The 16,766-nt window shown below is 48.8% G+C and overlaps 1 protein-coding gene across 1 annotated transcript in view; it reads left to right on the top strand.

Moving 5' to 3' along the window:
* Positions 1-15,927, top strand: part of C12H3orf70 (chromosome 12 C3orf70 homolog) — a 47,980-nt gene extending 32,053 nt beyond the window's left edge. Inside the window, exon 2 of the mRNA XM_006987732.4 lies at positions 9,785-15,927. Within this exon, the coding sequence (XP_006987794.1) occupies positions 9,785-10,341 (557 nt within the window). The 3' untranslated portion in view covers positions 10,342-15,927. The remainder of the gene's footprint in view (positions 1-9,784) is intronic.
* The last annotated feature ends 839 nt before the right edge of the window (positions 15,928-16,766 follow it).

The following is a 16,766-nucleotide window of genomic DNA, read 5'->3' on the forward strand; positions in this document are numbered from 1 at the left end:
AATACAGTTCCAGAATCCTATATTAGTTAGTATAGTTTTGGAAATGAGGCCTGTGAATAACGGACAGACATGGTGTCTATAAACAATAGCCTTTTACAGGTGATATTTAAAATGCAGTACACATCCTGAGCACCACCCCCCCCCCCGCCCTGCTGAGCCGTGTTAAGTGCAGACACAGGAGGTTTCACTGTCCCTGAATCAGCCCGTCTAAGTTAGTGTCCTTTTCTTGTGAATCTGCACTTTTCGTCCCCAGATCAGTGGAGAAGCACGGCACATGTCTTGTGCCTGTTCCCTTGCTTTAGCATGTCAGAGGTATCTGTCCGTCGAATGAGTGGCTTCGGGTAACGTCTCGGGAGGTCTGTGGAGGTCTACAGCCTTGTGCTGGTGGCCTGGGAGGGAGCCACCCCAGGATCGCCAGGCTGTTTCGGCTTTGCTCCCCACTGCGGGCATTTATTTTTCTGTTTCTAAATGGACTTTTCAAACTGCAGTTCTAGGGATCTGCTGTCCAGTTTGGTGACTCAGGCTCTGCCGAGAGGTAGGAGGCAGAATGATCTTAGAAAATGTCTATAAGGTGGAGGCATATTATTTTAGAAAGATTGGCGACAGTGCCTTCCGATTTTAGTATTCCTAACATCACACACACTCATGCACACGTGCACACACACACACAGCTTTTCTCACCCTGGCTACCCCCTTTCCCTCCCTCTGAGTGTGTCTTCCTACACTGCAAACTGTCCTACCAGAGGGCCTTTCTCTGGACATGGTGTCAACCCCAGTGGGCCAGCCTGCAGAAGGGACTCCCTCAGCTGTTTCCTGCCCCCTGCCCCCTTCCACCCGTTCTGCAGGGAAGTGGGACTTCGGTGGACTTCAACGTCAATCAACATCGTCCCTACACAAAACCCCTGTTTGTCTACTCTTCTGGCTTCATTTCTCTTGCTGCGATAAAATATCCTAACCTAAAGCAGCTTGGGGAAGGAAAGTATTTATTTGGCTTACAATTCCAGGTTACAGTCTCTCACTGAAGGGAAGTCAGGGCAGGATCTCAAGCAGCCAGTCACTTCACATCCACAGTCAAGAGCAAAACAAAAACAAAAACAAAAACAAAACAAAAAACAAAAAACTAACGTGTCTGTGTTACCTGCACTTGGCTAGCTTTCTTCACTCATATGCAGTCCAGTGCCCAGCCTAGGGAATGGTGTCACCCACAGTGGGTGGGATCAGTTACCTATCAAGATACTCCCCTACAGGCCAACTTGATCTAGATAATTCCTTAAATAAGATTTTCTTCCTGCCCAGTGGTGGTGGCCACATCCTTGTCCCAGCGCTCAGGAGGCAGAGGCAGGTGGATCTCTGAGTTTGAGTTCAGCCTGGTCTACAATTTGAGTTCCAGGACAGCCAGGACTGTTACACAAAGAAACCCTGTCTAGACAAACAAACAAACACAAACTTCTTCCTAAGAGAGTCTGGGTTGTGTCAAGTTGACAGTTATAACCACCCTGCATAGCTTTCTAAAAGGAACTAGAAACCAGAGTTCTCACTCTGCACCACCCGTATTCAGTCTGTTCAGCCAGACTTACATAGTACAGTGATTCTGAACTCACCCCGGATAGTGTCTCTTCTAACTGGAATTGCCTGTGTCTGCATGTTCAAAGGGTTCTGTTGTGCCGATTTATCCGGCAGAATGGCTTTTTGGCACCCCAGTGTAGATGTAACCAATCGTCTTATTAAAATAAGAAACACAGCCAATGTAAAAGAGAAAGCCGAGAGGTCAGAGCTCAGAGATAAAATCTTACCTCCTGCGGTGCTCCTAACTTCCCCGGAGAGAGCTACTTCCTGTTTGTCTGTGTTTAAATAGTCTTTCTGTTCTGCCTTCTCATTGGTTGTAAACCCAACCACATGACTGCCTCATCACTGCCTGTAAGTACCACCCTCCAGGTCTTAAAGGCGTATGTCTCCAATACTGGCTGTATCCCTGAACACACAGAAATCTACCTAGCTCTTCTAACCACCACGCTCTTGCTATGGCTCTAATAGCTCTGACCCCAGGGCAACTTTATTTATTAACATAAAATTAAAATCACATTTCAGTACAAATAAAATATCACCATACCCCAGCTTTCAAGACAAGGAAGAGCTTTGCTCTTAGTAATCTGGGTGATAATGCTGGTCTTGGTCACAGGAGAGTCCACTGCTCCAGCCAGGCTGCTCTTCTCGCCATCCCTTGCTTACCCACACTCCCGCACTGGAGGCTTCTGCATAAGGCATTGATTGACATTCCCTTCCTCAGCCCCTCGCTTTCCTTCCGTGTGCAGGCTGTGTTTTCTGAGGAGCCCTCTCTGGCTCTCTGCTTTTCTCTGAACCCTATATAAAGTGTGTAGCCACAGCTCATTGCTTCCCTCTGCTGCAGTGTGTGTGGATGTTTGGGAGTGGGATGCGCTGTCTACTTCTGCTCTTCCTGAACCCACCCCACAAGTGTTTGCCATGTATCTCCCATAAATCCCGTAGGCTTCACGAAAGCCTCGACATAGTCCGGAGAGTCTAGGACTTCACCATCCCTGTTGGTTGGCTGCAGGGCATTCCTGTGTGAGCTGGGGAGCTCCTCCATGTTTGGCTTTGGCAGGCTCACTGGGTGCTGTACTTGAGAGGGGTTGAGATGTGGTCCAGAGCAGCAGGGGTGGCCGAAGTCCATTGTTAAAGAGGGTGCCCCATGCAGGTTGCTTTGCATGCCTGCTTTCCCTCCCCCATCCATCTCAAACCTAGTTGACTGAAAGCCACACGGGAGTTGGATCCTGGAGAAGGGTGCAGCTCCACAGCTGACACCTGCTTGGAGGTTTTGGTTGGATTTGCCTGTGGCCTTCCGGGAGAGAATCAGAGGTGGAGGAAGACAAAGGCAGATGGGAGGATCGCCTCTCCTTAGAACCGCTCTCCGGCTGCCAGCATCTCCCTCGGGTCTGCCTCATGTGGCCTCCACCACCCTTTTAATCCAGTCGCCGCCGCCGTAGGCCTCCTCTGCCCTTTTGGCCCTGTCCTGAGGTGACACGCACTGAATTCTGCCTCCCTGATGCTGTCCCTGGCTGCACAGGCCAGTCAGCGTTGTTAGTGTAGCAGGGTGTGGCTGGGCCTTCCTATCGTTTGGTGCCCACCACACTTAGTAGTCTGTAAGTACGTGTCTTTCCTGCGATGACCTGTTGAGTGGGAGGCTTCCTGAACGGAATGCGCAGTGACTCAGGGGCCAATCATAGCCTTGTCCTCAAGGCCCCATGTCCCCAGTGCCTGGCACACACAGTTTAGTGTCACTTGATTAGTATGAAAGTGGTGTGGGTCACAGGTGAAGAAAGTGGGGTGTCACAGCGCGGAGTCAGTCGGTTGGAGGACTCTGCACATAGGGTGTAGCAGAGGTCTGAGGCTGGCCAGAGGGTGGCCTGGTAAGGTGGGCAGTGCCACCTTCTGTAAACAAGAACAGTGGGCGTACAGTGCTCTGGGCACTCAGCTGAGGCTTGGAGACATTTTCATGTGAGTCCTTCAGCCTCTGTCTGAGGTCAATATCTAAACCACACGTGCACTGCGGAAAACTGAAGGCGAGAATATTAACTTCACAAGACCCAGAAGCAGATGAAGAGCACGCCAGACTTTACGTCGCCCCATGGTGGCCACCTTCCTGTGGGTATGTCCTCCTGTTTCCGTTCCCACCACCACTTCGGTGAGAGCACCACAGCCCGATGTCTGTTACAGCCTCGTCTTCCCTCTCCTTTCCTCCTGGTTCATCAGCACACATTTCCACTTCTCTGTGCGTCCTTCCTCTCTGAGACCGCCACAGTTCACTGTGGCAGCCACACTGGGTGCCCTGGTCTTGCGCTCCAGGACCCGCCCAGCTACAGTCCTCGTGTCAGAACCCCACACTGAGCTGCCTCACCCTGGCTCCAGACACAGTCACCTGAGCCTTGACGGAGCTCCCCGGAGCCCAGATCCCGTTCCTCAGCCTCTGCAGCGCCCCTCCATGTGCCTGTGTTTTACGAGGCCCTGATTTGGTTTTCCTTTTTCGCATTCTGTCTCAATCCAAATGCTTCCAGAAACACCGCTCTGTTTTGTCTTCCTCCTGTGTCGTGTGACTTAGCCAAGACAGTGGCCATTTGCTAAGCACTTGTTCAGTGAGTAGATATGCCATGCTCCGGCCGTCTGTCCCACCGGGGACTTACTTCCTATGAACTAGGATCCACTAAAGATGGCGTGGGCGGTAAATGAAGAAACTAGAGTCTTGCTTACATTTACGTTTCTGATTAGGGTTTCAGCACAGCTGTGAAGTGTGAACTGTACCGTGCTCCTTGGGCAGAGGACAGAAATGCTCGAATGCACACTGTTGTGGACAGGGTGGGGAGTCAGGCTCCTGGAACGCTGTGTCCATTCACTTCTACTCAGTGGCTGGTCCACACTGTAACAGTTACTAGACAGCATTTCCTTCCACATATTGAATACCCCCAGCCTAACATAACAGTTGTGATTAGATGAAAAGCAAGGGCAAGAGCCGGGTGCAGTCTGCCTCAGGCCACCCTGGCTTTCCTGTGCAGATTTACCTTCCTAACTGTATTTTACTTGGGCTAATTTTAAAATTACTCTGTACTTCTGAGAGCCGTGTGTTTCACATGTTAAGGGCAACACATATTTATCAGACACAAAGTTATCTGTAAATGCAAAACGCTTATTTCCCTCCTAGAGGATTTTTTTTTAAAGTTTCAAGTGTATGGCTATTAAACAAAGGAACGAAACGTAACCAGGAGCAGACTGACGGGGCGTGGAAACTCGTGTGGCTACCGATGGATTTGTTTCACTGTTTCAGTTTGGTTTTGTTTTTTCTTCCCTTTGTAAAAAAGAAACAGGTTCAAAAAACTATTTCTGCTGTGTAATCACACGGTGCTACGCAGGGAGGGTTAGGTGAGGTGGGTGGTCCTCTGACAGCCTGCACCAGCTCACCATGAGCCCTGAGAAGGAAGGAAGGAAGGAGCCTGTTGCCTTGCTCTAGACGATGGCCTCTCGTACATGAGCTAGCTCGACAGTGCAGTGCTCTCTTGCTTCTGTTTATGCAAGATGACACAAATCTCCTATGTACGTCTACGTGTCTCCTTGAGGTGTTGTATTGCCCAAGTCAGAAATGTTATCAATAGAGACTTCCAAAGACTCATGGGAGTTGCTTAGTGGTTTTGATTGATCTTCGAGAAGTGGCTGAAAACATTGACTGAGATTCCTCCCAAAAGAAGTGAGATGTCTGAAAGACGTTTCCCACCTGCTGGTCACAGTTGCTTTTTTGTGTGTGTTTAATCATGTCTCATGTTTTAATTAGTTTCATTATTTTAAATGGATATCTTTTTAAAAATTAAGAAAATTATCTTTCGTTTTCTGGTCAGCTTTTAAATCTATTTTAAATTTATGGAGTGCACTGTGACATTTCAGGGTGCTAATCAGACTAGAGTGACTGACATATCTGATACCCCAGACATGTTTTTTTTTTGTCTGAGAATTCCATTAGCTATTTTGAAGTAGTCAATTGTTGTCAACCATAATTATTGTACCTTGAACATCAGAAATCACTGCCATCCAATAGCACTCATTAGCAACCCACTGTCTGCCCACCATCCTGTGCTTTCCAATGTCCCGGCTGCCGCTAGTAATAGTCTCTGCTTCTATGAAATCAACTTCTTCCCTTGCACATATAATAGAGAGCGTGCCATGTCATCTTCCTATGCCTTCCTTATTTTACTCAGCATCACACTGTCCGTTGCACTCTCCCGTGGCTGCATAATATGCCTTATTTCAGCTTTTTGAGTAACCTTCGTGCGGTCTTCGTTCACGGTGATTCATTTTCATCCTTCTTAGGAGTGCGGGAGAGCCCACTTTTCGACAGCCTCCCCAAAACGGCGTTGGCTGTTTTCCCCTCCTTGGATAGCAGCCGTTCTGATTCTCGTCGTCCTTGACTTGTGTGTCCCCAGTGACGGGTGTCACTGGATACTTTTTCGTATACACGTTGAGTGACATTCATTTTGACCAGCTGCCTCCAGCGTGCATCGTCACACAACTTGGCGTCCTATAAACTGAAGTTACTTGCAATAGTTCCTTCTCATGCCCTGTCCCCCGAAAACAGGTCCTGCTTTCCGTTTGTATGGACTTGACTGCTCTGGGCCCCTCACGTGTGTGGAATTACCGAGTATTCACTGCTGTGACTGGCTTATTTCCCTTGGCACAGTGACCTCCGGAGCCACCCATGTTGGTTTGGCACGCTAGTGTTCCATTGCACGTGCACACTTCCGCTTCTGTTATCTGTCTGTTGATGAACACTTCTCTGGCTTCTATCTCTGGGCTGTTGTAAGCAGCCCGAAGGGCACTGTATGTGCAGAGGTGTGTAGACACTGCTCCCTGAGTCGCGGCCTCTAGTACTTCTGTGTGTGTCCAGAAGGGAAATTTTGGGATGCTTGATTCTCCGTCTGCTCTTCTTTAAGTCAGGACTTTCCTATGAGTATTTAATTCTTTTTTTAACTTATTTATTGTGGTGCTGGAGATGGAGGCCAGGGCCATGTGCCTGCTCTGCAGGCGATTTACACTGTGCCGTGCCTCCCAATGTGCTTTCACTGTTTCTGTAAAGCGATCACACAATGCAGTGTTGTATGATAATCTGTCTCGGAGCTGCGGCCTCTTTAATCGTCCTTTGTCTTTACCATCTGTGTTCCCGGATCACAGACTTTGCCTGGTTCAGAGTGAGGCCGGGCTGTGCTCTGAAGCGCAGTGCATCTTCCAGCTGGTCTCTTCCTGTACTGCACGGTTAGGTCAGTCCAGCCCGCTGGAGTACAATGCCACAGACTGAGCACTGCCGTGGAAGAGGGGCACCCGAGTTTGAATCTCCAGGGCCCACGGGAACATGCCTGGATGTGCCTGCAGTCCCAGTATTGAGGGGTAGAGGGGTGAAGACAGGCAGATCAGGAAGGCTTATTTGCCAGCCAGCTAGCCTAACTAAAACATTGAGAGACCCTGCCTCAAAGCACTGTGGCAGATGCTGGAGCAAGGCACTCAACAGACTGTGTGTGCGTATGGTGTGATGTGTATGTATGGTGTGATGTGCGTGTGGTGATGTGTGTGTATGGTGTGATGTGTGTGTGGGGGTGTATGTATATGGTGTGATGTGTGTGTGGTGATGTGTGTGTATGGTGTGATGTGTGTGTATGGTGTGATGCATGTGTGGGTGTGTGTGGTGATGTATGTATTGTGTATATGGTGATGCGTGTGTGTGTGTGTGTGTGTGTGTGTGTGTGTGTGTGTGATGTGTATATGTGGTGTTTGTGTGGTACGTGGAGGGGGTGTACATGTACATGAGAGGGCAGTAGATGCAGTGTCTGTTGACACTCATCCTGGTCACAGAGCTGAAGAGAGAACAGGCCCTGGGCTCCTCCTCTTCTTAAGAACATGAAGCCCACTGGGGTCCACTCTTACCATCTCACATAGATCTACTTATTTCTCCTGAAGATCAGGTTGGTAATCGGAACTTTAACACGTGAATGTGGGGGCCCAGCATTCTTACCGAGTGCCATACTTCAAGAAGGGAAAACAGAGCTTTGGAGGAGAGGAGCCCAGAAGCAGGAAGGCGGGAGAACCAAGAGGAGAGAAACCAAAGCATGAGGAAGCTCACAAAGGAGGGAACGGGAAGAGGGTGGGACATAGTCCTGCATGTAGTCGCTGCTCTTCCCTGTCTTAACATTATAAAACCTGAGACAGTCTTCCTTATGAAGATAATTCCATGTGAGGACTCCCAGTCTGACCAAGACATAAAACATAAGTGACGTCCTTGCAAAGAGATGCTTACAAGGAGAGGTACCATAAATCCTCCATCCTCAACTAGAAGAGGGCTGCCCCTTGGGGTCTTGGACAATATCTGGATTTTTTATGGTCTAGGGAGGAGCTGTTCTGACATTGAAGGAATGAATGGCAGAGGCCAGGCTAGCTTTCCTGCAGTGCACAGGACAACCCCAGAAAAGGATGATCTGGCCCCAAATCCCAGTGGCACTAAGGCTTAAAAGCTGCCATAATATGTGTGAAGGATGAAACCCAGCCTGAGTAAGTCCACTCATCCAAATCGGAAGAACACAGGGATGTCCAGAGCCGTGGCTTCTGTGTCGAGTTTTCAGGGCTTCCCCTACTTTAGCATTTAAAGTAGATATGATAGATAAATGGATGATGGGTGGATGGATGGATGGATGGATGGATGGATGGATGGATAGGATAAGATAGATAGGTAGATAGATAGATAGACAATTGTGTGTGTGTGTACCATCACCCACCCACATGTGGAGGTCAGAGGACAACTTTGAGTGTCCATCACCGGCTTGTTTGAGGGAGGATCTTCCTTGTTTGCTGCTGTTCTGTGTACTCTAGGTCAGCCGGCCTTACGCTCCTTGGAGTGTCTCCTCTCTCTGCCTCCCTTCTCTCTGTACAAGTGTGGGATTACACACATGCCATGACACCTGCTTTTCCATGGGTTCTGGGAATCCCGACTCGGGCCATCAGGGTTGCATTGCAAGTGCTTTTATCATGAGACATCTTCCCGGACCCCCTTTAGCTTTGTATTTTGACATAATTTTAGAATTTCAAGCTGGGTATGGTGGTGATTGCCTTTAATCTCAGCACTTGGGAGGTAGAGAGGCAGGTGACTCTGTGAGTTTGAGGCCAGCCTGGTCTACAGAGTGAGTGCTAGGACAGTCAGGGCTACATAGTGAAACCCTGTCTCTAATAATAATAGTATAATCATTATAATTATTGTAGACTTACAAACTGCATGGTTTTAATCTATTTCCTTCTCATTTGGCTCTTGAAAGGCTTCCCAAATGTATGAACGTAAAGAGAGCATGGAAAAGGACACATCAGATTCCTTCAGACGAGGCTTCACTGAGAAGCAGCTGAGGGCTGAGGGCAGAGGAGAAGAGTTAAAGATGAGCCGCTTGGCTCCCTGTGTGCATCTGCCTGGTTTGGGTTAGGAAGGGGCCGTGGCATCAGTGTCCGGGAGGCACCTCTTCCTCATGCCACGTGATTCACTTTGGGTCTTTGGAGAGATTCCACCTTCGCCAACTGCGCAGGGTGGCCAGGACAGCCCAGTAAGCGCTTACCTCCTCAATAAATGTGTGTATACTGACTCGAACATCTCACCTAGGGCCTCGGGTCTAGCTCAGTGGCAGGCACATGCTCACCTCCGGGTTCCATCCCTCGTAACAAAGTCAAAACACTGAAAGCTAGAAAGGGAAGGTGCCCTGTAGTTTTGGTGGCACACTGAAGTGCCTCTAGATCTTTTAAACATATCAACATGTATTAACCTGTTGTTAGAGATAAAAATGAAGTCAAAAATCTGTGGTACACTGTTTTCAGAAAAGTACACTGTTTTCAGCTTGTGTTTTCCATGCTGTTTCTGGGCACCGTGTCCAGTGTGATGAGTGAATCATTTAAGAGGGAGGGCTACAGGACTGTCTGTCCACTCCGGACCCCTGGGGGCCGCTCAATGTTTTTCATAGTATTGGTGGTTGAACCCAAGGCCCCACACATGCTGGGTAGGCATTCTATGCGAGTATCTACTAAGTTAAATTTCAGGACGTAGTTTGGGTTTCTGGCAGGGGAATGACTGTGCCACCCTGGGTCTGAAATGGATGTGACAGTGCCGAGTGACAGTGTCGTTAACCCTTCCCGTCTTGATGTTGCCGCTCTGCTAACAGTTTGTGCAGTGGGTGTGGATTTCAGCTGTGTCTCGTGTGTCCCACAGGCAAATATGTCTATCAGCCTATGACCCCCGTGGAGCAGCTCCCAAGCACGGAGATCCCCGCACGGCCGCGAGAGCCCACGAACACCATTCAGATCTCAGTCTCGCTCACCGAACACTTTTTGAAATTCGCGTCTGTCTTCCAGCCTCCGCTTCCCCCGGAGTCGCCAAGGTACTGTATGATTTCCGATCTCTTCATCGACAACTACCAGGTTAAGTGTATCAACGGGAAGATGTGCTATGTGCAGAGGCAGCAGGCGCCCCATTCCCAGAAGATGAGCCCTGAGGAGGTCTCTGCACACGATGCCTTAATTTCTAAGGAGGGTGACACCCCGAAACTGGGTCACTGCTCCTCCCCTTCCAGTTCTGAGGACTCGGGGATCAATGCCGTGGGGGCTCACTATGTGGAATCCTGTGACGAGGACACAGAGGAAGGGGCAGAGCTGAGTTCCGAGGAAGATTACAGCCCCGAGAGCAGCTGGGAGCCCGACGAATGCACCCTTCTCTCCCCGTCCCAGTCGGATCTGGAAGTGATCGAAACCATGGAGACCACTGTGTAGTCAGCTGGGCACTGCGGCCGGCCGGCCGGCCGGGATCCACCCTGAGCTTCTGGACTTTGATTTGATGTGTCCTTTTCCCAACACTCTTGGCATTTTCCAAGCCCTATTACCAACCGTAGCAGTCCAGGGGGCTGCTAATTAGTGTTACCCTTAAAATTACCTTGTAGCTATGACATCGTTTTCTTTTGTATCTTGCTTTCTATGTAGCATCTGGTGTCATGAGCTGTGACCCAGCCTTAATTTCACTGAGAACTTTGAGAGCGGTGGTGACCACCGAGTATCATGGGTCGCATGGAGGAGCTTCCCAGAGTGGAGGTGACCCTGTTTTACCGGTAGCTCATCCTTTGTGGTGAAGGCTGTTGCCCAGCTTCCCTCTGGCATGTCACCTGACACCTCTGTTCAGTTGGTTTCGGGTAGGGAAGCAGCTCACTTCAGGAAACAGTGTTGCTGGCACTTCCTCCTTCCGCCTGCCGCCCTAACTGGCTCAGGACAAGAGCAGCCTCAGGAGCTGCTTCTAGGAGGTCCCTGGAGGTCCCCTTGGCCCCTGGTGATGGCCGTGCCATGGCTTCTGTGACTGTGAGGCGAGATGGGTCTCTCCAGTTTGTGTCCAGCCCAGCTTTAGCTGTGAACATACATGCAGCAGGGTGGTGGGGATCCAGGAGGGCTCAGACCTGGTTCTCACAGTGAAGGGGACACATTGAATTACAGGACACAAGTCATGCAGCTCATGGCACCCAGGAGGCTCTTGGAACCAGGGGAAGGAGAGGTGGACTTGGCCTAGGCTAGCTCAGAAAGTTGCTCCAGTGACTGAGCTGGCCCCGGGTGGGTCCCAGAGCATCCACTGCCCTCTTCTTGATTGTCTGCAGATCAGGGAGAAGCATTTCAGTTTTGTAGGTATTATATTTAGGAGGCAGCACATCAGACATCTTAAGGAAAAAAAAAACACAATAGTTTTAGTTAGCATGGAAATGCTAAAAGACAAGTCCTTTAGGGATTAGGAATGAATCTAATAGGTTTGATTAATTCTGCTTCGTTTGGTTGTATGAAGCATTAGAATGGCTTAGATGAGAAACGGACTAGAATTTTGTATGATGCATGCATTTTATGCAAATGCAAACAGTTGACTAGCTCACTGCTGAGTCAGGAAGATGTTTTCTGTAACACTTCTCCACTTCACTACGCTGGGATCCACACACACTGTGTGTGTTCTTTCACACACAAAATAGTGAGTAATTCTTTCTTACGTAGCTTTCTTCAAAACTCTGTTCCTAATTTGCTATATATTGGGCATTCTCATGCGATCTCATTATCTGCCATTTCCCTGAGTCAATCTGTGAGGCACAGTGCAAACCTGGGAGCTTTAACACATGTGAGGAGCGTCACAGAGCAGCAGGGTACCCCAGCCTGGCGGTCTGAGCAGGCACCACGGCCTCCTCGCTGTCGGCACCTCCCACACCCCTCCCTCTCATTACTGGGTACTCAAGCAAAAGAGAGGCTCACCATGCTCTCCTGCATTTGGGGTTCTTCACTGTGTATCCAAGGAAGAATCTGCTTTCCCCACTGGATATGGAGTTCCAGTGAGTTCTTACTAGAACCTTCTTTAGGCTGACAAGCCCGAAACATCCATAGCATTCAGAAAGCAGAGTATGTGGCTTCCTTTGAAAAGCATTATTAAACCTCCCCGCGCTAGATGAGAATGTAGCAAAAATCCCCACTTACTGAGATGTGAAGACTCGAACCAAGAAGGACCAGCAGGCACAGGGCAGGACAGTTGGGAGCAGCCACAACGTGGCTGGAGTCATGCTGCTGGCCTGGGATGGCCTGGGGACATCTGGGGAGCCCTGCCCGAGGTTTGTGATGCCCTCGCTGGCATGCACACCAAATGCCATGAGCCGAGTATCCCTCCTCGTGCACTCAGGGCTGTGAAGGCAGCACCCAGCCATCTTCAGACGGGCAATGGGCAATCTCAGATCCCCGGGTGGAGAGGCAGGCACACAGCACAGCTTCTTCCCCACACCTTTTCAGTGCTTTCTGCCACAAGCACTAAACTAGCTGGAGTCTACAACCCGGCCTCCAAGGCCATGAAAACACGTGGTCAGAGCCCCAGTTCTGGAGCTTGGCCGGGTGTCGGGCTCGGGCCCTTTACCAGTAACATCTGTGACTTTTGCCCAGGGTCCTATTTTTAAAACCCCGACTGCCATTCAGATTTGCCACAATTGTGAATGGAATTTTTGCATTTAATAACAATTGATGATCCCATTAAATATTTGCACAATCTCTTTATAATTAAACTCACCAAGCTTCACTTGCTGTTTTATATAATTGGACACGTTCCCTTGCATTCTTGGATCTCAAAACAGCCTTTTCTAAATAAGCACAACCAAGAGGTTTTTGGTTTTATTCTCCTAACACTGTTCATATCAGTAACTGTCTAAAATACGATTAAACCAGAATTACTTCTCTATGCTTGCATTCTGAAATCAGCTGAAAGGAATATAAAAAATGTATAGCTTAACTTCAATTCTAGGCCTATTCTGTTCTATGTTCTATGAAAGAATTTCTCTATAATCTTGATATTATAGTGCTGATTTGTATACTTGTATTCATAGGCACTTTAGAAATACTTAGATGCAACATGCACTCTAGATGGTAAGTACAGCCGTGTGAAATAGGCTTGCACAGTGAGAACAGAGACGACAGCTTGCAATCTGGACCTTATCGAATGCTTGCCTGGAGCGAGGCTTGGACCGCGTGGATGGGCTTCTGTGGGAGCTGGCACTGTTGTTACTTTTTGAAAGGTTGTTAGGTACCAGCGAAATCCTACTCAATGGGGAATATAGTTTTCTTACCTAACCAAGATTTTAAGTTTCAAGTGTGTCCATAACTTTTTCTGAGAAATGACAAAGCAACTAAAGTCCCTTTTGGGATAACTATTTGATATCTTTAAAACAAACAAACAAAAACAAAGGTTTTACTTTAAAATCTAGGATTTTTTTTTTGCCTTGTGACATTTAAGGTATAAAATGAGAATTTGAAGACAACCCTAAAGAGAAGCAGTTGCATTCCTAGAAGACTTATACCTCGACACAGTACAGACTAGAGTAAACCCGATCTTGTGTCCCAGCACAACACAATGAAATACAATACAGAGCAAACTAAAACCAGAACCACAGTATCACGACACCACACCATACCACACCACACCACAACATAATGCTATACAGAATAGACTAAAACTGGATCCACAGTATCACAACACAGCACAATGTAATACAATACAGTGCAACACAACACAATACAAGGTAACAATATAAAACGCAACACAACACAATGTAAAACCTGAGCCACGGTGGTTTTCTGACAAATCTTCGGGATCTGATATCTCTTAGGAATATTCTTTTACTTCCTAATGTCACCTGCTTGTCTATTTGAAATATCATGTTCTTCTGGGGTTGATCAGAACAAATTCTTCTTATGCAAATTTTATTGCAACCAGACACTTTAGAAAGTCAGAATATCCATCTAAGCATGGTGGTGTAGATACTGCCATGTGAGAAAAAAAGCACACGTTTACGTAAAATGCTGTTTATGTCTCCTGCTCTTGATTGTCCCGGATCCTCTTTTCAAAATTTTATTGTCATGTTTTGGCTTTTTACTTGAGGAAAATATTTGAACTGTTCTATTTCCTTCCCCTGTGTCCAGCGGTGCTGCGAACCCAGACAGTGGACTGTGGGTCTTCACCGTGCTCCCCATGGCGCGGCGGGTGGGAGGTGAGGGTGGGAGGTGAGGGGAGCACCACTCACCTTTTCTGTACCACACAGCAGCCCTGATCGCCATCTTAGACTTCAGTCTAAACACAAGGGCGTGTCTCAAAATGAGTTCGTTTCCAAATCTCACCTTGTCCTGACTGTGGTGCCTGAGCCCGGGGTTGCCTGAAGGGCCGGTGCGGTCCGTGCGGTCCGTGCGGAGCTGTTGCTGCCGGGGGTGAAGCAGCCGGAAGCCTGTCTGGGTTTGCATGGGCGTCCAGGGCACTGTGGCGCCCACGGTCGAGGCTGTGCATACCTTGCAGTAGTCATGTGCTGTGCTGGGTTCTTTTGAACCTGTTTTAAAGTTTAAGCACAATGTTGACCCTTCTGTAATTTCCTAAAATTATTAGAGTCTGGTTTCCTAAGACAGCTCAACTTTAGAAAAATACTGCTGTACAATAAATGTGGGTTTCTTTTGTACCAGAACGAAATTGCTGTTGGAGTTTTTGTACCAAGTGTTCACTGTGTGCTGGAAAATAAGCAGTCTATACTGCTCCCCATTTAAACTTGACAAAACTTGAAATGCAGGAAAATAGCATTCAGGTGTCCATACTTGCCACTTAGGTTAATTCCCAGGTCTCTCTAAAAATTTTTGTGTTGACTCCATCAGGTTTATATGAAATAAAAATTGTATCAACCCATAAATAACACTTATTTCACACCAAGTTAGGCCCTCGTTCCAGTTCACGAGTGCTGGGTAAGACGGCTGTAACTACAGGTTGAGAAGTGAGGGAGGCCGCTACCCCGTGGGGCCTTGGGTTTACCTGGTCACTAAGGCCTAGTGTCAAGGCCCGGTGTGGCATGTCCAGAAACTCCATTTGATTCAGCATGCCAGCTTCTGGGTTTATTCGGTGGGATAGCCTCCCCAGCCACTGCGGCTAAACATGCCGTCAGCAACGTGTTCACCGAGTTCCTGATGCCGCCTTACACATGTGGTCATCAGAGCACCCACGTCACAGACGAGGGCAGCTCAGAACACTGCATTCATTAGTCAGCCTGGGACCTGAACCCAGGACACTGGCCCGGGAGTCCACACTCGTGGCCCTTTGCCTGCATTGCTCCATTGCCGTCTGGAGCCTGGTGGCTCACCACACAGTGCCAGGCGGCCCTGGAGCGAGGCTGTGGTCTAGCCTCCCCTTTCCATGTACCAGATTACCAGCTAGTGCATGTGTGCACACGTGTGGTGTTACCATGAGCTCAGCATTTAGAGTGGCCCATGGAGTCTTGCATTCCAGTCATGTCTTGGCCTGTGCTCCAGGCTGGCTCTGCTTCCCAAAGCGCCAGCTTGTCTTCTTAGGGGATTCCTGCTGACAGTGAACCTCCTCTGCATGTGCGGGGTCACTGATGTAACTCTGCGGAAGCATCTCCTTGTTTCTAGTCTTACGTGTGCTGACGCCTGGCCGTTCTGTTCTGCAGGACCCTGGGCTAGCATCTCGTCCTTATTACAACCTGGGAACTACTAATGCTTTTAACTCTCCGTGTCCAGCTCAGCGCTGAATGGAGAGGCTAAGAAGAGACCTGTCTCTTGGCGGTTGAGTTTGAGGAGGGAGCGTCACTGAGCCAGGGAGATGTGATGGAAGGGCATGTTAGAAGTAAGAACAGGTGGCCTGGAGAGGTGGCTCAGCAGTTAAGAGCACTGGCTGCTCTTCCAGAGGACCCGGGTTCAATTCCCAGCACCCACATGGCAGCTTATAACTGTCTGTAACTCCAGTTTCAGGGAATTCAACACCTTCACACATGCACATAAAACATGAATGCACATGAAATAAAAAAATAAATTTTATATATAAAGAACAGGTAAAGGTGCTGAGATACTCAGGTGGTTTTTGTTACTTATTGGAATTTTCTAAAATGAAACTGTATTTCCATGGTTAAAAGCCCATTTAGTTTGAAAATGGGAGTCCTATTGAGCACAGACAGGGTCATCATTTCAGTCTGTGGTGGAAGTGGGGTGTCCAGGCAATGGCCACGTTACCGTGTATCTGTTGAGAGAGCAGGGCGGTTGCTAGGAGCCTGGAGTTAACCGGCATCTGCCGAAGGCTAAGCCCACGGGTGCTCCAACCATAGCTTGGTGCTTGTGGGCCGGGGAGGTCTTCCTGTGTTCCCAGCCAGAGACTCTGCCTGTGAAAGCCGGAGATGAGGGATTAGAAAGCTTGGGCCGTGGGGGGGTGTCTGAGTCTGGTGGCATCTAGCCTGTCACCTGGTATAAAACTCCAGACAATCTCTCTCAGCACAGAGATCTGGTTCTCTATAAGATGACGACACACACCAGCGTTGTAGACTCATGGTGCACCTGAGGCTCACAAACATCTCCCCACACGGCGGCTTCTTCACTCCCTCACCTCTCCTGCTGTGCACACAGCAACCACACACTTTCCTGTTCCTCACCCAAGCCTGTGGCTGCTGTGGCCGTACGCTTGGGTTGCCTATGAGACCAGCCCTGGTGGAGTGTGGGGTACTGCAGGGACCACACTCAGCCTCTAGTGTTGTCACCAGGCTACTCTAGATCCCCGCCAGGCTGGCTTGACCTGGCTCTTGTCTCCAGACTTGGATTCTGTCTCCTTTTGGGTGTGGTGGCATCTGATCTACCAGCTTCCTTTGGGAGCCGGGCTTTGATCT

The sequence above is a fragment of the Peromyscus maniculatus genome, chromosome 12 (genome assembly GCF_049852395.1).
Source record: "Peromyscus maniculatus bairdii isolate BWxNUB_F1_BW_parent chromosome 12, HU_Pman_BW_mat_3.1, whole genome shotgun sequence".
Taxonomy (NCBI): Eukaryota; Metazoa; Chordata; class Mammalia; order Rodentia; family Cricetidae; genus Peromyscus; species Peromyscus maniculatus.